Consider the following 22,176-nt stretch of genomic DNA (forward strand, 5'->3'; position numbering starts at 1 on the left):
GCTATAGGGATGATTATAGTCTGAATATCCATCTAAAAAGCAATAGTAGGCATGGCCAGTAAGTCTCTCAAACATCTGATCAATAAAAGGCAGTGGAAAGTGGTTTTTTTTCTAGTAGCAGCATTAAGTTTTCTGTAATCCATTCATACCCGTCAACCTGTGACTGTTCTTGTCAGAACAAGTTCATTATTATCATTCTTTACAACTGTCATTCCTCCCTTCTTTGGTACCACTTGCATTGGACTGACTCATGAACTATCAAAGGTTGGATAAATTATCCCAGCATCCAATAATTTAAGCACATCTGCCCTAACCACTTCTAGCATGTTCAGATTTAGGCGCCTTTGTGGCTATACCGTCAGCTTATAACTCTCCTCCACTAGAATTTTGTGCATGCAAATTGAGGGGCTTATTCCTTTTATGTCGGAAATAGTCCATCCTAGAGTAGTTTTGTGGTCCCTCAAAACTCAAAGTAGTTTTTCCTCTTCAAGATCTATCAAGCCAGAAAAAATAATAACTAGTAGCTTAAAGTTATCATCTATAAAAACATACCTTAAATGAGAGGGCAAAGGCTTAAGCCCATGTTTTAGAGATTCTTCTATTGAAGGTTTTGGTCAAAAAGGACTTCTACCAAGCTCCTCTAATTCTGGCTTTTTTTAAAGTAAGTAAAATGGTGAAACTTCCAAATAACGTGCATACTCCTGAATGCTTATATTCGTAGATTGAGTAGTCCCAAAGTGAACAATACATCCTTCTAGTGAGTCATTCAGCATTGTATCGCGAACGCTCTCAATTATCTTTTTATCAATGGTGTCTATTTGAAAGCATGTGTCAATCTCCGATGAATATTTCATTGATTCGAACACATTGAAAGTGGCTTGTTCATCTTGCACCCTAAAAATTAGTTTTTCTTCTTGGACATCAATAAGAGTTCTTCCCGTGGCCAGGAATGGTCGGCCTAAAATAATTGGTATCTCCCGATCTTCATTCATATCCAAAACAATAAAATATGTAGGAAATATAAACTTGTTGACCTTAACAAATAAGTCCTCAATCATGCCTCTAAGATACTTTATAGACATGTCTGCCAATTAAAGAGAAACAGTTGTTGCCTTTGGTTCACCGAGTCCTAATTTCCTGAAAACTGAAAGAGGCATCAAATGCATCAAATTAATACTTGCACCTAAATCACACAGAGCTTTATCAAAATAAGTATTTCCAATAGTGCATAGGATAGAAAAACTTCCTGGATCTTTCAACTTTGGTGGCAATTTATTTTGTAAAATTATAGTGGACTCTTTAGTTAACAACACTGTTTCATGCTCTTTTAATTTCCTCTTGTTGGATAAAATTTCTTTCATGAATTTAGTATAGCTCGGCATTTGTTCTAATGCTATGCAACTTTTTAAAAAATCAAGAAATTGAGAAAACTACTTATCTAATTTGTTTTTCTAAAGGTATTGAGGAAATGGGATCGGAGGAACATAGGCTTTGACTGGTGCTGATTTTTGTGATTGTGGAATTTCTGCACTTGTTGTCTCGAATGTTCTAGTAATGTCCTTAATTTGCTCCATGTTATCTTCTTCAACTTCCTTTACTTCCTTTGGCTGATCTTCAAGTTGTCTATCGTTCCGAAGCATAATTGCATTCATTTGTTCCTTTTGATTTGTCTCTGTATTGCTCGGCAAAGAGTCTTGTGGTTTGCTGGATAACAAGTTTGCAATCTGACCCATTTGCACCTCGAGGTTTCGGATTGATGCAACTTGATTTTGAAATGTATTTGTTGTAAGATGGGTAAGGGCATCTTCTAAATTTGACTTCTTTTCTTGTGATTGGAACCCTGGAGATGGCTTTAATGTATTTTGAGTGTTGATCCATGATAAATTCAGGTGGTTTATCCAGCTAGGATTGTAAGTATTATAATATGGGTTATTTTGTTGCCTCTAGAAGTTCGACACATAATGAGCTTGTTCAGCAGATGATGATGTAAAAGGACTTATAACTTGGCAGTTGACACTGGTATGATTCCTTCCACATAATTCATAAACTTGAGTTTGAATAGCATTGACATTTAGATGCTCCAGGTTATTAAATAAAGCACTCATTTGTGCATATAAAGTACTGACAACATCAATATTATGGGTAGAGCTGGCAAAATTTGACATAACCCGATTACCCGACACGAACACGACACGAATGAATGGGTATGGGTTGTCAAATTTAAGATGATTATTAAATGGATTGGGACCGGGTCGACACCATTTTTTTCGTGTCGGGTTAGGGTTAAAGTTCTTGACCCATTTATCCGATCTTTAACCCGATTATATTTTTTATTTTAAAATAATTTGTAGATTCTTGTTATCAAAACTAAAATATTAGATATAATTCTCTCTTTTATTTTTTTAAAAAGATAAATATAAACATTGTATTTTATTTATAAAATTTTATATACATTAAGAGCTTCAATAATGTAAATGCGTAAAATATTGTTGGACATGTTTATTTTATGATATCGATATAAAATATTATATAAATACAAAATTAAAACTTCAATAGTGTCAATGTGTAATATTTTTGTAGATATGTACATTTTATAATATCAATAAATTATATATGTATTTATGTATGTACAATAGTATATAGATATTTGATGTAAATTTTGTTTAATATATAGATATTAAGCGGGTTATTGGGTAACCAGATTATTTTTTCATGTCGGATTTGGGTCTTAATATTTTGACATAATTATTAAATGGTCAGGTTTGGGTCGACCTAAATTTGACACGACCCGTTGACCCATTTTGCCAGCTCTAATTATGGGCTCCTGCAGTTTTCCTTGGCATTGATTGCTCTGAAAACTACTGGTAATTATTAGAGGTCATCTCCTCCAATAATTCATAAGTTGCTTCTGGTGTTTTTCCCATTAGTGTTCCTGCTGCTGCAGCATCGATCATTGTTCTGGTATTGGATCCCAAACCATTGTAAAATATTTGTACCTAAAGTCAAACTGGTAGACCGTGATGTGGGCATTTTTTAATAGGTCTTTGTATCTCTCCCATACTTCATATAATGATTCTAGCTCAAACTGAGCAAAGGTTGTGATGTCATTCCTCAACTTAGCTGTTTTTGCTGGAGAAAAGTACTTTATTAAAAACATCTGCACTAAACCATCCTATGTAGTGATTGTTCCATTAGGGAGTGAATTTAACCACTCTTTTGTTTTATCCATCGGTGAAAACGGAAAAAGCCTTAGCCTGAAGCATTGTCTGAAACACCATTTTGCTTAAATGTGTCACAAATTTTCAATAAATTTGCAAATGAGCATTTGGATCATCATTCGACATCCCAACAAATTGTACTGACGTCTGAATCATCTAGATTATGGCTGACTTACTTTCAAAATTATTGGCTTGACCGGAAGGGCGTGCAATGCTTGAGCGAGTACCATTAACTGTAGGAATACCATAATCTCTTAAAAGTCTTGCATCCTCATTTTCCTGTAATGCTTCATCAGCCATGATTAGTTGTTGCTCCTGTAAAGCTTCTCTCTTTTCTCTATTAAGCCTTTTACAAGTGCATTCAATCTTTGTATCAAAAGGCAATAAATCAAAACTTCTTGAACGTCTCATAAAATTAAACAAGAAAACGAAAATAAAAATAAAAACAATAAAATTCAAATTCAAATTAAACTAAGGTTAGTTGGTATCGATATTAATCTAAACAATCCCCGGCAACGGCGCCAAAATTTTATGCATAAATTATCAAGTATACTAGTCAGCACAAGTAATATAATGAAAAGTAGAATATCGTCCCACAGAGATTGTATATTTTATTACCTACCGAAATTATTCTAACCCTAATTTATTTGAACAATCAGATAGGCGAATTTAGATTAAAAATTAAAATAAAATAAAATAACTAAAAACTAAATAAATATGCAAGCAGTAATCGAAATCACCAAGAGATTAAAACACTAGGACATTCGATTTCACCATAACCAATCCAATTTAATCATCCATCTATGCTATTAAAGTTTATTACTCATGTTGACAATAAAGTTCCCTAATCTATTCAATATCCTCTCTCGAGTAATATCAAGAATACCCTCACATATTAACCCATTATATCTATATGTGAATTTAAATATCCAAAGATCCATTAAACTCTATGGAAATTCTTAGAAAAACTGCATGAATCACATTGGCACATCTCTATCTTTCGTTCAATTCATGACATCCATTACACAGAACAAAAATAAATAAATATTCTCTCGATCTCATTATGTATCCTCAAATCATTCAAATATTAGTCAAATGTTTAAAAGTATTAAGTAGAATAATGAACATTCAACTATGGAATAATAAACTAAAAATAACATATATTTATAGAATTAAATCTTCATAGTTAGGCTACATCGTAGCCCTAGTAAAATAAATTAATTTATGAAAATATAAAGAGAATTTATAAATTTAATTGCTAACATTCAAGCAAGATAATAAAAAAAAAAAGAAGAGAAAGAATAAGCTCAAAAAGTTGTCTCTCTCCAATCTCTGCAATTAACTTTTCCAAATTGTTGCTCCCGAATTTACAGCGGCGGCTTCTCTTCTTTTTTTTTTTTTTTCTTTTCTTCTTGCTCTCGGTTTTTCTCTCAGTTTTGCGGCTGCCCTCTTCAATTTTTCTTGTTTCCGCTGCTTTCTTCTAGTTCTTCTTTTTATATTGTAACACCACCACAAAATACTCAAATGAAAAGGATTTAAAACAAGTCAAGCTCAACCGACTTTAAGCCCATACACGTGAAGCCCACTTGAATTAATGGTCAATGTTTTTCCAACTATTCACTTGAGTTGCACATATAAAATGCCAATTGTTCTCCTTTAAGCATCCTTTTTCCTCTTTCTTTTTATTCTTCACAAGCAGCAATTATTTCCATAAACTATAATTTGTTTTTTTTTTAAGCTCCCTTTCACTTGAGTATTCCAAATATTCCTACAATAATAAAATATAAAAATTAAAATTAAAATTAAATTAAAAAATTAAAACAATAGATAAATTATAATCACATCATTAATATTTAAAAATGCATGTGTAACACAAAATATATAAAAGTTCAGCACAATTCATTCAAATTCAAATAAGTACGAAATCCAAATTCATCTGAGCATTGCTTTCCTCTTGGTCAAATTTTGTTGGCCACGTCCAATTTCACATTTTGCTGTCCGGCATGCAATCCTCGTGGCCTTCTTAAATTTGTTGGCCAAAATGTAAATTTTAATTTCACATTTCGCACAGTGAAGTGCTCATTTTTAGCGTGAGATAAAAATTTAGACTAAATTCTAATGTTCAAGGTATAGCAAGTTAAGTAATAAAGTGAAATTTTCAAGGCGGACGCAAACGCAGGGCTTTGCATCTGCACTGCCATGGGCCAAAGTCTGCTTTTTCCAATATTCATAAAGTAGAATAGAGAAAAAATAATAATAAAGGATATTATTATTTTACTATTAAAGTTTTACTGACATATCATGTCAGTACCAATATTTGACGAAAAGTGTATTTTACTATCAAAGTTTGGCGCCGATATTAATTCACTATCATTCTGTTAACAACGTTAAAAATTTGCTAATGTTATAAGGGCATCAAAGACATTTTCAGCTGTAAGAGTAAAATTGTCTGTTAATTTAATAGATAAATGATCATTTTACTACCAAATTTTTAGGAAAATTATCATTGTACTACCGAATATTTAGGAAAATTATCATTTTACTATCAAACTCTTAAGGGTAAAATCGACTTTTAACTCAATTTCCGTTAAACATTAACTTTTTTTTAACGGAATAGTAGGGAATTAACGGCGCAAAACTTTGGTAATAAAATATATTTTTCGGCAAATCTTGGTACTGACAAGATATGTCAGTAAAACTTTAGTAGTAAAATGATAATTTTCCTAATAATAATAATAAGAAGAAGAAGAAAAAGAAGCAAATTGCTTTTGCAAAAGTTATTGAGCGAATTAACTAAACACTAGGAGCTGGCTAAGTTACAGATTCTGTAACATACAGATCCAACTTAGCCAGCTCCTGATTGGTTAGCTAGCTACCAAACAAAAACAATTGAATGCTTTTTCTCCATATGCAGGACAGGTGTGGTGCATGCATTGGGTGCGTATGTTACAGAATCACTAATGTTGAGAAAGACAAGCTATAGGCCTACAGCTAGCTACTATATAAATCAAACGAGTAGTTGTAATTGCCATATCTTTTCAATTAATGTTAATGTTAACAATGTCAGCTCAATGTTTCCTCGTACATTTTATTTCCTTTTGTGCGATTCTGCTCAATATTCAGCCAAGAGTTGCAGATTCTAATAACGTGATAAGGTGCATGGAAGAGGAAAGAGAAGCACTACTGGAATTCAAGCAGAGCCTGGTGGATGAATACGGCATTCTGTCCTCTTGGGGAAGGGAAGATGACAAAAGAGATTGCTGTTACTGGAGAGGAGTCCGCTGTAGCAACACAACGGGCCACGTTATTGTTCTCGATCTTCAAGTATTGGTTCACTCAGAGCCTTTGAAAGGTACAATCAGCCCTTCTTTGCTTAAATTGTATCATTTAAGACATTTGGACCTTAGTGAAAATGACTTCAGCGGAAGTCGAATCCCAGAGTTCATTGGTTCCCTCAACAAATTGAGGTACCTCAGTCTTTCGTCTGCTGAGTTTGAAGGACCAATCCCTTCTCAGCTTGGAAACCTTTCAAGACTGAAATATCTTGACCTGAGTTATATTAACCTCAATAAATCCCGTGACTGGCTTCGCATAATTGACAAGCTCCCGTCCCTAAGAACTTTGAATCTAGAGCATTGTCATCTTCCACCTATCATTCCATCCGATCTTTTGCACCTTAATTTTAGTACATCATCACTTGGGGCCCTTTATCTATTTGAAAACAGTCTCTCTTCTTCAATATACCCTTGGTTGTTCAATATTAGTAGCAAGCTTGTTGTTCTTGACCTGGATTCTAACCTATTACAAGGTTCGCTTCTAGAGCCTTTTGATCGCATGGTTTCTCTTCGAACTCTCTATCTCGGATTTAATGAACTTGAAGGTGGGATTCCACAATTCTTCGGAAACATGTGTAGTTTAAATACGTTAGATTTGTCATCCAATAAACTCAGTGGACAGCTCTGGGACTTCATTCAAAATCTGTCTGGTGGATGCATGAACAATTCCCTGGAGTGGCTGAATTTAGCTCACAATGATATCGCGGGGCCAATACCTGATCTTGGAGGATTTTCATCTTGAAAGAATTGTTTCTTGGAAAAAATCGTTTAAATGGGACTATAAACCAATGGCTCAGCCGCATGTACAAGCTTGATGCTCTGTCACTTTCTGGGAATTCGTTAACCGGTGTTGTCACTGAATCTGTGTTTTCAGAACTCTCCAACTTAAAGGCATTGCATTTAGATGATAACTCTTTCACATTGAAATTCAGCCATGACTGGATTCCTCCCTTTCAGCTAATCATTATACTTCTCGGCTCATGTCAGATGGGGCCTCATTTTCCAAAATGGCTTCAAACTCAAAATCAAATTGAGGTACTTGATATCTCCGATGCTGGAATCTCAGATACTGTCCCCGATTGGTTTTGGGATCTATCCCATACAATAGCTGATTTCAATCTCTCTAACAATCATATCAAGGGTAAACTTCCAAATTTATCTTTGAGATTTGATCCTTTTAGTTCTAGCATAGATATTAGTTCAAACTACTTTGAGGGCCTAATTCCGCCTCTTCCTTCAAATGCGTCAGTCTTAAATCTCTCCAGAAATAAGTTTTCAGAGTCAATTTCCTTCTTATGCTCTATCAATGGCCATAAATTGGAATTTCTTGATCTCTCAAATAACATATTATCAGGAAGGCTTCCAGATTGTTGGATGCAATTCGATAGGCTAGCTGTTCTTAGTTTGGCCAACAACTTCTTTTCTGGGAAAATTCCAAAGTCAATGGGCTTCCTACATTCTATCCAAACATTGAGCTTGTACAACAATAGCTTAATTGGGGAATTGCCTTCATTTTTCAAGAGCTGCTCACAACTGATACTTATGGATCTTGGGAAGAACGGATTATCCGGAGAGATACCAACATGGATCGGAGAAGGCCTTCCAAAATTGGTTGTTCTGAGTCTGAAATCCAACAAATTCCATGGAAATATACCTTTTCAGGTTTGCCAACTATCATACATTCAGATCTTGGATCTTTCGTTAAACAATATATCGGGAATCATACCAAAATGTTTAAATAATTTTACTGGTATGGCCCAAAAGAGCAGTTCCAATCTTGCCATTACATCCAACTATACCTTTGAACGTCAAGGCATAGAATTTCTCGAATCGTATGTCGACAATGTTGTGTTAACATGGAAAGGAAGTCAGCACGAGTACAGAAGCACTCTAGGACTTGTGAAGATCCTTGACTTTTCAATGAATAAATTAAGTGGCACTATTCCTGAAGAAATTATGGATCTTGTGGGATTGGTTGCCTTGAACCTTTCGAGAAACAATTTAACTGGACAAATCACTCCAAAGATCGATCAGTTAAAATCATTGGATTTCCTCGATTTGTCTCAAAATCAGTTTGTCGGCGGCATTCCTTCAAGCCTTTGTCAGTTAAGTCGTCTTAGTGTCATGAACTTGTCGTACAACAACTTGTCAGGCAAAATTCCATTGGGCACTCAACTCCAGAGCTTCAATGCCTCGGTGTACGCTGGAAATCCTGAACTTTGCGGCCTCCCACTTCGAAATAAGTGTCCGGATGAAGACTCAGCTGCAAGCCCAGAGAGAGATGATGCAAACACTCCAGAAGGGGAGGATCAGTTGATAACTTTCGGGTTCTACGTGAGTGTGATTCTTGGTTTCTTTATTGGATTCTGGGGAGTCTGCGGCACTTTACTGGTGAATACTTCGTGGAGACATGGTTACTTCAAATTCCTAACCAGTGTGAAAGATTGGGTCTATCTAATAACAGCTGTGAATATTGCCAAACTGCAAAGAACGTTCAGGGATTAAACGGTAATACTCATTCACATGTTAAGTGGGTTTAATTTATGATATAGTTGGCTCACTTCTTATTGCTTCACATATTTTTCTTTCCCAAACTGATGCCTCCTTTTTTGGTTTCTTTGCTTTCACTGGTTCTTGCAGGAGCAATTAAATCTGTCTCTCAGATGGCATTCCGTCTTTCTTGCTCGGAGTTTACGTTCCAGGGTCAAAAGCTTTGTAACTAATGTGTGCTTGAAGGAGCTTGTATATTGTTCTGTTTAGCCCATGTTCTACTCTTACACATAAGCTTTGGCGAACGTTTGAAATGTAACCCGTCGTCAAATTGTCCTCTGTTATGGATCAATATGTTTTATTTTCAATTTGCTTGGGTGAATAAACCTTTTGATTATTGCTGAGTACAAATCAGCTCTTATGCTTTCTGCTGACTATAAGCATATCTTAAAGTGTAATTTCGAAAATCAAACTGATGTGATGCGCCCCTGCTCAGCAAGATAGGATATTTCTGGGTTCTAGCATGCTCGACTCGGCTGGAATCTCATTCTCCCACTTAAATTTATGTAGACCTTTGATGTGTATACAAGGCATTTCAATTATGGATCAGTTTTATTATTGAAATTGTGCAAATGTAGTTTAAAAATTATAATATTAAAGTGTTTGATAAATACTAACTGCAGTATCTTAGAAATTATGTTTATATGATTTTTCACTTTTATTATTTAAATATTATATTTACTATATATTATTAAGTTTTATTTCATAATTATAATTTTTTTTTTACAACTGCTGTATCTTAAAAGCTATAGCATGTTATGTGAATTTGCATTCTAGGCTTGTAACTTCATACGTCATTAATCAGACATTACCAACATAATGATGGTTGTCTGCAGGCTTTTGTTTCATTCTTTTCAAATTTCTGCTTCAAATATCAACACTATTTTATTCACACAAAGGACCCAAAGAGGCCTTTGTTGATATTAAATAAAAGGGAAAATATCCACCGTCCACCTATTTTTTACACCTTTTTCAAAAATACACAATTCTTTCATTTTTTGGCTGGAATCCACCTAAAGTTACATTTTTTTTCACTTTTCCACTTCCGTTTGGAATCCGTTAAGCAAACTAACGGAAACTTAAAAAAATGACCATTTTACCCCCAAAACGAAAATTACAATTTCACCCTAAAAAATGCCAAAAATAATAAGATTTAATGATGAATATCATTATTGGTACGTTAATGAAGTACAAAAAAATCTTAACTACTAGAGATTATAACTCAATGAATAATAAAATTTTACTTATCTTAAATTCAATTGATGGTTTGTGAGATTGGGCTATTTTTAATACTACTGTTATAATTTAGCATTCTAATTACTGACATATTTTTTAAAAAACCTGTATTTGATGGTTGTGGAATTAATTTCTTTACTGACCGATGGGGAAAATTATTAGATTTAATCTAATTATTTTTTATAATTTTTAAGGTGAAATTATAATTTTCGTTTTGGGGGTAAAATGGTCATTTTTTTAAATTTCCGTTAGTTTTCTTAACGGATTCCAAACGGAAGTGGAAAAGTGAAAAAAAATGAAACTTTAGGCGGATTCCAGCCAAAAAATGAAGGAATTGTGTATTTTTGAAAAAGGTGTAAAAAACGGGTGGACGGTGGATATTTTCCCTAAATAAAATAGCGTTCTAACGTAGCATTCTCTACTACGAATTCAGTGGAATGTTGGTGGAAATGATTTCAAAATATTTAATTCAATGAATATGAGAAGATAAAGAGTTTTTTTTCCTTTTTTTTAAAGATATTAATAATAAACTATAAAAAAATTAAACTTATTACTCATAACAACCCACTCAACTTGTTTAAATTGAATTGGATCGGATGTATTGAGTTGGATTGAGTTTGCTCATCCCTAATTATTAGTACAGTAAAATTAAAAGGACAAGGAGTATACTAATAAAAATTAATTAATTTTACATTTTAGTTACATGATAAATCGTTTGTTACTTATCATTCCCTTATATTTGCATGATTAAGAAAAAAATACTTGATGAAAAATTCTAGTATTTTTTAAAACTTAATTACTTAGATTAAATTTATTCGTGTTTACTTGACTTCAGGGATTTAAAGAATAGCTTTCACCCTCTTTATTTAATTAGTTGTATGAGTTCAACTTCTAGAGAGATAAAGAGTTAAAATTTATAATTAAACTCTACACCCAACTCTATGTTGATGCCCAAAATTGACCTCAAGAGCTGAATTTATTTTCTGGGGAATAACATCACGAATCCAATCTCAAACTACAGCTCAACTACAACTTCCTATACCTGCCAACCACAGAACACGGTTAAGACACGCCGGTGGGGGTTCCGACGGGAATACTCCGATGCTTAAGTCAGATGTTTTGTATATAAGAAAAAAGAAAATGAAAAGGAGGAACTGGAAATGAATTAAAATCAAGGAATTCTTCGGTGGTTGTGTTGTCAATCTCGTAGAAAATATGAAGGTTTTAAGACTAGTCACTTTAGAGATGACAAAAATACCCGCCCGGTCCGGACCCGGACCGTACCCGGGCGTTGCGGGCCGGGTATTACCCGGTCCGGGTATGAAACCGGGTCGGTCTTGGGCATCATTTGATAAACCCGGAACCCGGATTTTATTAAAAAAAATTATAAAATATATATTATTTTGAATATTTTATATTTATTTGACTTATTTATTATACATATATAAAGTTTTAAACACTTAAAATTTATATTTTCATGTCAAATTTTATTGAAATAAATTTAAAACTTATAAAATTACCAAAAAATAAAAAATATATACACATAAAATATTAAAAAATATAAAATCCGGGTACCCGGATTAAAACCCGGCCCGGACCCAGACCCGGACCGGTTGCATCCGGGCAGGGTCCGGTCATGGCAATACCCGGACCCGGCCCGGAGTTTTGCCATCTCTAAGTCACTTGTAGAGTTTTTTAGTTAATTTTTCTACCACTTTTCTCTTATGCTCTTTTCAACTTAAATAGGCTCTCGGTTGTGGGTGGTTATCTCATCAGTTTTATTCCACTCTCTTAAGCAGTTGCAGCTAGTTTTCAACTGAAGGCGGTTTGATAAGTTGTGTTATGTAACTTTCTCAAAATGTATGCCACGTGGACCTGACAAATAATATTTCGTGTCAAGCTAGCACATCCTCAGGTCGGACAAACAAGTTTCCAGCTCAAACTACTTCATTTCCATATTAGCTTAGTAGATTTTTATGTCGCTCGTATGGACTTAGAGTTGTATTTATAAACCAGCTCGTCCACATTGACTCTAGATTGTACTTATAAACCACATCGCCAACATAGGCTCTTAGTTGTACTCATGAGACCAGCTCAACAACAATTGGTTCCGAGCAGAGGTTAGAATCAACTGTATTTCTCGACATTGTTAGAAAAAATCCAATCTCAACACCAGTCCCTTAATTTTTAATATCGAGAAGCTATTACTGGTGTTGGAAAGTAATTATTGAAAAAATAAAAAATAAAAATCGTAAACCTAACACCAATCCTTTAGTTTTCAATATCGGAAAACTATTACTGGTGTTGGAAATTAATTATCGAAAAAAAAATTGAAAATATTTTCGCAAACCCAACACTAGCACCCTAGTTTCCAATACTGAAAAGATACGATTGGTGTTGGAAACTTAAACGTAGGACAATATGACCTCGAGCTGAGCAAAGAATGCGTAGCTAAACATAAATAATGCCGAGTTGAATGGGCTAAAAAATTGTAAAAAAAAAATTGCATTGCTCATAGAGAAGAGAAAAAAGGACGAAAAAGTAAAAGAAATAAATAAATAAGGCAATAAAACAAAAGTAAATAAATAAATGAATGAGACAACAAAACAAAAGTCATGTCACGTGAGTAGAGGAAAGCAAAATTTAAGTCACAAACTTTTGTCTTATAGCCAATAATAAGGTAATCTCGGCCATTAGTTGCCTAAGGGCTTAATTAATGTAATTTATTAGAATTCTTTTTATTATAAGGTAATCTCGGCAATACCGGCAATACGTGCCTAAGGGTTTAGATAATGCAATTTATTATAGTTGTTTTTGTTCGTTTGCGTACCTTCTCCTATTGCTCTATTCATCAATGGGAATAGGTGCGAGCTTTAATAATTTTACTCGAATAATTTTATACATATACGTTTACTCAAAAAGTTAGCAAAGGCAAGAGAAAAATGCACGAAATTATTAAAACGAAAAATATTGAATTACAAAACAGCAATTTTATGCAACTTTTGTGCAAATTTCATTATTGTTTTGACTATCCAAACGGAGCTATGCATCCTCTTTTAAATGACTCAACCAAATTGTCCAATGCAACACGAGATGACCCACCATCCCTCATCGCTGCTGCAGCTGCTTCTTTCATTGCCACCGCACGTTCCTTAACAGCTCTACCTTTCTGCGAGTCCATCAACTCACTAACTCGCTGCTCCAACTCGGCTGCGCTCACCAACCTGTCTTTTTCTTCTGACCGAGTCACCGCCAAACCCACCTTCATTTCCTCCACCACGACCGCTCTAATCATCTTTTGCTCGGCATACAGAGGCCAAGCCAACATTGGCACCCCGGCACAAACACCTTCAAGCACCGAGTTCCACCCGCAGTGAGTCACAAACCCGCCAACTGACTCATGATTCAGTACCTCCACTTGCGGCGCCCACGATTCAACCACGAGCCCCCTATCTTTTGTTCTATCCAAGAACCCTTCAGGCAAAAGAGACTCCAATGAGCTTCGGTTCTCGACGCTGTCGGGAGCTGGAGCTCTCACGACCCAAAGAAACTTAACACCACTTCTGTCCAACCCAATGGCCATTTCTTTTAACTGCTTACTGGAGAACGATCCCAAGCTTCCGAAACAAAGAAACAGGACGCTTCGACTTGGTTTCGAGTCAAGCCAACTCAAGCATTCATGTCGATCACGTCCTCGATTCTCTCCATTTCCTCGACCAACCACGGGCCCTATGCAATATAAAGGCGGCGACGTCTCCCCTGGAGTGCATTGTCCTTCTAGCATCGCTTTGATAGCTCTCTCTTCGAGCAATTCAAATGTGTTTACAATAACCCCCGCAGATTTTGCCATCTGGATGCCGGTGTCGACTAAGCCCTTGTATACTTTACCCTCACGATCATGCATGGGTAACGCCATGTCTCTTGCTGGAAAGGGCGGAAATCCGGGGAAATTTAAAAGCGTGCTGCCGAGTTCTCTGAAGCTCTTTGTGGTGTTTTTATGAAGAGTTGGTAAGTAGAGGTTAGCAGCGAGTACGCTTCCTGCGGTGGTGAAGTAATAGTAAGTAGGGATACTGAGAGTACTTGAGGAAACTTGAAACGCGGGGTTGCAAAAGAAATCGATAACAAAGGCTTTGAGGTTTGAGCGTTTGGAAATTGTTATTAGGGTTTCGTGGAGTTTAGGGTTGTTGAGTTCGCCAAGCTCGTACACTAAGGCTGGGAAGTCAGCTGGTGAACGTAAAGTGTCGGGTAGGCCGGAAACCGGAGGAGGGAGTTGGTGGAAGGTAACGGAGGGAGCTGTGGCGGAGACGGAGGCGATGTAATCATCGGTACCGGCGCTTGATACGAACGGGGCGGTGGGGATTATGATGTCAATGGAGAAGCAAGGGTGGTACGTGAGTATCAATTTTCCTAATTCAACCATGGAGTTTAAGTGACCTCTTCCTGGAGAAGTATAAAAGACAATCGTATCTTTCATTTTTTTTAATCTTTAATTTTACAAGTTAAAATATTAAAAAAAAAACAGTAGAAATGGTGAGAAATTATAGTGAGAGAGAATGAGAGTGTGATAAAGGGCTCCTTTGTGTTTGCTAATCGCAATGCAATTATGCATCGAAGCCCACGACGAAATACTGGAAGCCTGTAGGTTACAGGGTTAAATGGGCAAAGAATTGTTGGTTGAAGTAAAGGGAGCTTAAAGAAACTTTCACAAGTGGAGGAGGATTTTGGGGAAAACGATTAAGTCTCTTCTACTCGGCTTCAATGCCTTGTGTAAGTGTAGCATGTGGGCTGAATTATTTATCAAAACGAGAAGGACTTGCGAGTTGAGGTCACTTAGTTGCCAGGTTGTGAACCCATCAGACAATCACAGTATGCTGACATAATTGACCAACCTGTTTTCTAGCCACATAGTTCAACTACCCACTATGATTTTTCAAAGCAAATGACGTGGCCTATGTTTACACCGCTTGATTTACCTGTCCCCTACCCCGCTCTGTTTTCTCCTAATCTTTAACTAGGCTCCACCGTATTAAAAATAAAAATAAAAAACAAAAACTATCCCTTAATTCTTCTAGATTACCAGAGGGAAGTGGTGGAAAGTGACGGAAGGAGTGGTGGCGGAGACGGAGGCGATGCAACCGTGGATACAGGAGCTTGTTTCGAATGGGGCGGTGGTGCGGATTATGGTAGCAAGGGTGGTAATTAAGTATCAATTTTCCTAATCCTACGATGAAATTTAAGTGACATTTTTCTTGGAGAAGGATACAAAATAAAGTATTCTTTCATTTCTTTACCTATAATTTAAAATTATTAAATGCTAAAAAAGAGGTCGGAGCTTATAGAAAAAAGTTTAGAATATTAATAAATTAGTTTTATTGGTTTCTTTATGATATATTTATCGATAATTATTTTTAAAGATACAACTTTATCAAATTGGCCTTACAAATGATTCATGTGACAATTTAATTTAAATTTGTGATCGTATGTACAATAAAATTAAATTTATAGAGAGAAAACTCCTTAAATTTTTATCCTTTTAGAAGTAAGAATAATATATTAGGCATGTGAACCTTCCATTGCGATTAGGCCAATCAAAATTTGAACATATGAAGTCTGCAACAGTCACTTCAATTGCGATTAGGCCAATCAAAATATGAACATATGAAGTCTACAACAGTCACTTCCATTGCGATTAAGCCAATCTTGTAGCTATATTCGTGGCATGTTAATGCTGACCAATTTTAATTTAAATTATTGGCTCGGCGAGTACTGAAGTACAATTAATCTGTCCGCGAAATCGGAATAAAATATTTGTGTCCCAATTTACTGGCACATTACATGTCAATTGATTAATGATAGCATAAAGAGGTGTGCTAGCGACAGTCGGTCGCCCTTGTGGGCCACCAACTCAGTCGCTCTTTTATTTTATGGGCACGTGTTTGATATTTTGGTTCTGTATAATTTTAAATTAATGTTAATATCTTTAAGTTTTGTTTTAATATTATTATTTTTATGTATAACGAATTTACCACAATATCCTTATCATTTCTCCCTCTCGCCAGGCTTGTTCTCCCTGCCACTGCAGCTCCTTCTCTGCTTCTTCAATTTCTTTTCTCTCTCTACTGGAAGCTTGGAAAAAAGAGAGAAAAGGGAAAAAAAATTGAAGTAAAGTCTCCTTTTTAGCTAAAATAAAATTTTAAAAAATATTTTACTTCAGAAAATAAATAACAAAAATTATCCAAGCCATGTAGATCCGATTACGCACCTAAAATAAAATATCATATCAAATCTGAAGTAGGAGAAGTGGAGAGACGGTCATCTTTCAAGCAACGATAATATTTTGTTATCATTTCTTTTTTTAGGAGACTTTGTTTTTTTAAACCTTTTTTCCCCTTGTCTTTTTTTTTTTTTTCCCTTCCAATCTTTCGTTAAAGGAGAAAAGAAGGAAAAGAAATTGACGAAGAAGAGAACAATAAGAAGAGAAAGCTTGGCAAGGAGGAGAAAGGATAAGGATGTTTTGGTAATTTCACTATACATATATATAATAATATTAAAATAAAACTAAAAGATATTAATATTTTAACATTTATTTAAAACTATACAGAACCCAAAATATCAAACACGTGTCAGCAAATGAAGTTAGCGGCTGATGGGCGATTGTCGCTAACACTCCTCTACTATTAAAAAGCCAGCTATTATTAAACACATCACATGTCATTTCTTTAAAATGTTGTATTCAAGAAGCATATGAAATCTCCTTCAATTTTTTTAAAACTTCTAACTATATTTCAATGGAATTCTCACTAAACCTGCTTAACAATTAACTAAAATATGTAGCTGGCAAATTAATTTCAACTTTTGCTTACGAGAAAATACTACTAAATCAAGTTTTTTACAATGAGGATCAAAACTCTCAATTAAAATAGGCGACGTTTTTTCTCTTAAGCATATGGTTAAATTATTATTTAACAGTCGTATGTAAATGAAAGAAATTCACACTTCTTTGTAATTAAAATTATTCTCAACATTATTTTGCTCTTCCATAAATTCAATAGGAGTCACTTTATATGTGTTCTAAGATTAATAAAAAATAAATAAAGATATCAATTCAGGGTTAAAAAAAATGTAACGGTGAGTGTAAAGATGGGCTTAAAGAATACAAATATTTTAATAATTTAATTTTTTTTTTCCAAGTGTGGATTTAGTGAGTGGGTTTGTGTGTTCAAATGCATATTATTATGTAATAAAAAAATACAAATAATTATTACGAAGTGTTTGTACTATGGACTTTTCGGATAAGCCAATTAACGACTATTGCTAAAAGCCCCTCACTGTATTCATGCAAGTGATCCAAGGCCGTATCGTAGCTCAAGCACCAAACAGCTTAATTTATGTTTGGGCCGGGTCGGATTATGGACTTTGGACTGAATTTCTTTTTGGTACTTTTTGAGAAAAATAACAAGAAGACACTAAAATACAGCAGTCACAAACTCTCAACTATTGTATACAAATAGATAACATAATAAAAATAAATGATATGGATGGTACGGTGTTTTATTTAATTAAATCCATGCTATTTATACCACGTGAGTTGTACAATAAATTTGTAGTTAGCCACATCTAGTTCTCGTAATTGTGCCCTTCATAGATTACCTTATCTAAGCCCTTAGGCAATCGTATGGCCGAGATTACCTTAGTATTGACTATAAGACAAAAGTTGGTGACTTAAATTTTGCATTCCTCTACTAACGTGACATGACTTTTGTTTTGTTGCCTTATTCATTTATTTCTTTACTTTTGTTTTATTACCTTATTTATTTAATTCTCTACTTTTTCGTCCTTTTTGTCTTTTCTCTATGATCAATGCAAAATTTTAACAATTTTTAAGCCCACTCAACTCGGCATCATTCATGTTTAGCTAAGCATTCTTTGGTCAGCTCAAGGTCATATTATCCCCCGTTTAAGTTTCCAACACAGATCATATCTTCTCGATATTGGAAACTAAGCGACTAGTGTTCGGTTTACGAATATTTTTCTATTTTTTTTAATAATTAATTTCTAACACTCGTAATAACTTCCTGATATTAAAAACTAAGGGACTGATGTTGAGATTAGTTTTTTTTTTTTTCTAATAATGCCGAGAAATACAATTGACCCTAACTTGTTAGGAATCAAATGCTATTGAACTGACCTCATGAGTACAACCAAAAACCTATGTTGACAACCTGATTTTATAAGTACAACTTCGAATTAATGTGGACGACCTTATTTATAAATACAACTCTAGGTCTATGCGAGCGACATAAAAATCCACCAATATGATTTGGAAATGAAGTAATTCAACCTCGAAACTTATTTGTCCAACCTGAGGATGTGCTAGCTCGACACGAAATATTATTTGTCAAGACCACGAGGCCTATATTTTGGGGAAATTACAAACCACAACTTGTCAAACCGTCTTCAACTGACGACTAGCTATAACTGCTCAAGAGAATGGGATAAAACTGATGGAGTAACCATCCACAACTGAGAGTCTATTTTAAGTGGAAAAGAGCATCAAAGGAAATGATTAGAAAAATTAACTAAAAAGCTCTATAAATGACTAGTCTTAAAACCTTCTTATTTTTTATGAGATTAACAACACAACCACCCAAGAATTCTTTGATTTTAACTCATTTCCAATTCCTCTTTTTCATTTTCTTTTTTCTCATATACAAAACATCTTACTTAAGCATCAAAGGATTCTTGTCGAAACCCCCACCAGTGTGTATTAACCGTGTTCTATGGTTAGTAGGTATAAGAAGTTATGGTTGAGCTGTAGTTTGAGCTTGGATTCGTGTTGTTATTCCCTAGACAAATAAATTCAAATGTTAAGGCAGTTTTTCTGCATCACCACCCTCCTTAAAAGACATTCATTAAATAATAATCCTTTGGTAATTAGCCCATGAGCGTACTAAGAATAGTAAAGGAAATCTACGGAATGACATACAATTGTTAATATTCCAAATTAAAGAAAAACATCATCGTTTATTTTTAAAAGAACGAGAGAGAATCACAGGTGCTAATTTTTACTCGAATAATTTTATACATATACATTTACTCAAAAAGTTAGCAAAGGAAAAAAAATGCATGAACTTATTAAAAACAAAAAATATTGAATTACTAAACAGAAATTTTATGCAACTTTTGTGAAAACTTCATTATTGTTTTGACCGTCCCAACGGAGCCATGCGTCCTCTTTTAAATGACTCAACCAAATTGTCCAATGCAACACGAGATGACCCACCATCCCTCATCGCTGCTGCAGCTGCTTCTTTCATTGCCACCGCACGTTCTTTAACAGCTCTACCTTTCTCCGAGTCCATCAACTCACTAACTCGCTGCTCCAACTCGGCTGAGCTCACCAATCCGTCTCCTTCTTCTGACCGAGTCACCGCCAAACCCACCTTCATTTCCTCCACCACGACCGCTTTAATCATCTTTTGCTCGGCATACAGAGGCCAAGCCAACATTGGCACCCCGGCACAAACACCTTCAAGCACCGAGTTCCACCCGCAGTGAGTCACAAACCCGCCAACTGACTCGTGATTCAGTACCTCTACTTGCGGCGCCCACGACTCAACCACGAGCCCCCTATCTTTTGTTCTATCCAAGAACCCTTCAGGCAAAAGAGACTCCAATGAGCTTCGGTTCTCGACGCTGTCGGGAGCTGGAGCTCTCACGACCCAAAGAAACTTAACACCGCTTCTCTCCAACCCAATGGCCATTTCTTTTAACTGCTTACTAGAGAACGATCCCAAGCTTCCGAAACAAAGAAACAGGACGCTTCGACTCGGTTTCGAGTCAAGCCAGCTCAAGCATTCATGTCGATCACGTCCTCGATTCTCTCCATTTCCTCGACCAACCACGGGCCCTATGCAATATAAAGGCGGCAACGTCTCCCCTGGAATGCATTGTCCTTCTAGCATCGCTTTGATAGCTCTCTCTTGGAGCAATTCAAATGTGTTTACAATAATCCCCGCAGATTTTGCCATCTGGATGCCGGTGTCGACTAAGCCCTTGTATACTTTACCCTCACGATCATGCATGGGTAACGCCATGTCTCTTGCTGGAAAAGGCGGAAATCCGGGGAAATTTAAAAGCGCGCTGCCGAGTTCTCTGAAGCTCTTTGTGGTGTTTTTATGAAGAGTTGGTAAGTAGAGGTTAGCAGCGAGTACGCTTCCTGCGGTGGTGAAGTAATAGTAAGTAGGGATACTGAGAGTACTCGAGGAAACTTGAAACGCGGGGTTGCAAAGGAAATCGATAACAAAGGCTTTCAGGTTTGAGCGTTTGGAAATTGTTATTAGGGTTTCGTGGAGATTAGGGTTGTTGAGCTCGCCAAGCTCGTACACTAAGGCTGGGAAGTCAGCTGGTGAACGTAAAGTGTCGGGTATGCGGGAAACCGGAGGAGGGAGCTGGTGGAAGGTAACGGAGGGAGCTGTGGCGGAGACGGAGGCGATGTAATCATCGGTACCGGCGCTTGTTACGAACGGGGCGGTGGGGATTATGATGTCGATGGAGAAGCAAGGGTGGTACGTGAGTATCAATTTTCCTAATTCTACCATGGAATTTAAGTGACCTCTTCCTGGAGAAGTATAAAGGACAATCGTATCTTTCATTTTTTTTAATCTTTAATTTTACAAGTTAAAATAAAAAAAACAGTAGAAATGGTGAGAGATTACAGTGAAAGAGAATGAGAGTGATAAAGGGCTCCTCTGTGTTTGCAAACCGCAATACACTTTTATGCATCGACACCCACGACGAAAAAGTGGAAGCTTGTAGGCTACAGGTTTAAAAGGGCAAAGAATTGTTGGTTGAGAGAATTTGGTTGAAGTAAAGGGAGCTTAAAGATACTTTCACAAGTGGAGGAGGATTTTGGGGAAAACTATGTGGGTTTGATGGTTTCTTCTACTTGGCTTTAATGCCTTTTTGTAACTTTTGGGCTGAATTATTTATAGAAACCAGAAGGACTTGCGTGTTGGGCTCTGTTATCACTTATTTGACAGTTTGCTAACATAATTGACCTAACATATATTTTAGCCCACATAGTACAACCTACCCAATTGATTTTTCAAAGCAGATGACTTGGCCCATGTTTACGCCGCTTGATTTAACTATCCCTTGACTCTTCTAGATTACTAGAGGGCACTGTTGGAAAGTGACGGAGAGAGTGGTGGCGAAGACGGAGGCGATGCAACCGTGGATACTGGAGCTTGTCTCGAATGGAGCGGTGCTAATCAAGTGAGTATCAATTTTCCTAATTTTACAATGAAATTTAAGTGACATCTTCTTGGAGAAGGATGCCTATAATTTAAAATTATTGGATGCTAAAAAAAAAAATCATAGCTCATGGAATAAAGTTTAGAATAAATTAGTTTTATTAATTTTAAGTAATTATTTTAAAAGATACAATATTATCAAACTAGTCCTCCATATGATTCATCTGTCAATTTAGTTTAGGTTTATAATCGTATATGCAATAAAGGTAAATTTATGCAAAGAAACATCCTTAAACTTTTATCCTTTTGGGGGTAAGAAAAATATATTAGGTATGTGAACATTAATTGATTGTAAGTTATTAATTTATAAAGCATTCCTATAATGTCATGTTCACAACAGTCAAAAAGATCAAAATGAGAATTATAATTCATTGCGATTAAGCCAATCTTGTAGCAATATTTGTGGCATGTTAATGCTGATCAATCTTAATTTATATCATTGGCTCGTCGAATATTGAAGTACAATTAATATGTCTGTGATATTGGAATAAAATATTTGTATCCCAAATTTACTAGCACATG

General features: G+C 35.6%; 3 protein-coding genes and 1 non-coding gene across 4 annotated transcripts; 3 read left to right on the plus strand and 1 right to left on the minus strand.

Moving 5' to 3' along the window:
• Positions 1 to 3,012: 3,012 nt before the first annotated feature.
• LOC112497761 (small nucleolar RNA R71) lies at positions 3,013 to 3,118 on the plus strand. Its single transcript, XR_003064744.2, has one exon. It is a non-coding gene; the product is annotated as a small nucleolar RNA R71 (small nucleolar RNA).
• Positions 3,119 to 6,377: 3,259 nt separating this feature from the next.
• On the plus strand, positions 6,378 to 7,295 carry LOC102620515 (receptor-like protein EIX2). Its single transcript, XM_006490625.2, has one exon. The coding sequence runs from the start codon at positions 6,378 to 6,380 to the stop codon at positions 7,293 to 7,295; it is 918 nt and encodes a 305-aa protein (XP_006490688.2).
• Positions 6,577 to 9,550, plus strand: LOC107178640 (receptor-like protein EIX2). The gene is made up of 2 exons (XM_015534056.2): positions 6,577 to 9,061; positions 9,194 to 9,550. The coding sequence occupies exon 1, from the start codon at positions 7,355 to 7,357 to the stop codon at positions 9,056 to 9,058; it is 1,704 nt and encodes a 567-aa protein (XP_015389542.2). The 5' UTR covers positions 6,577 to 7,354; the 3' UTR covers positions 9,059 to 9,061; positions 9,194 to 9,550.
• Positions 9,551 to 13,267: 3,717 nt separating this feature from the next.
• On the minus strand, positions 13,268 to 21,291 carry LOC107178641 (anthocyanidin 5,3-O-glucosyltransferase-like). The gene is made up of 2 exons (XM_015534057.3): positions 19,686 to 21,291; positions 13,268 to 13,504 (listed from the first exon to the last, which is right to left on the minus strand). Exons 1-2 carry the CDS (start codon positions 20,992 to 20,994, stop codon positions 13,368 to 13,370), a joined length of 1,446 nt encoding a protein of 481 aa, XP_015389543.2. The 5' UTR covers positions 20,995 to 21,291; the 3' UTR covers positions 13,268 to 13,367.
• Between the last annotated feature and the right edge of the window lie 885 nt (positions 21,292 to 22,176).

Source organism: Citrus sinensis, chromosome 9 (assembly GCF_022201045.2).
Source record: "Citrus sinensis cultivar Valencia sweet orange chromosome 9, DVS_A1.0, whole genome shotgun sequence".
Lineage (NCBI taxonomy): Eukaryota > Viridiplantae > Streptophyta > Magnoliopsida > Sapindales > Rutaceae > Citrus > Citrus sinensis.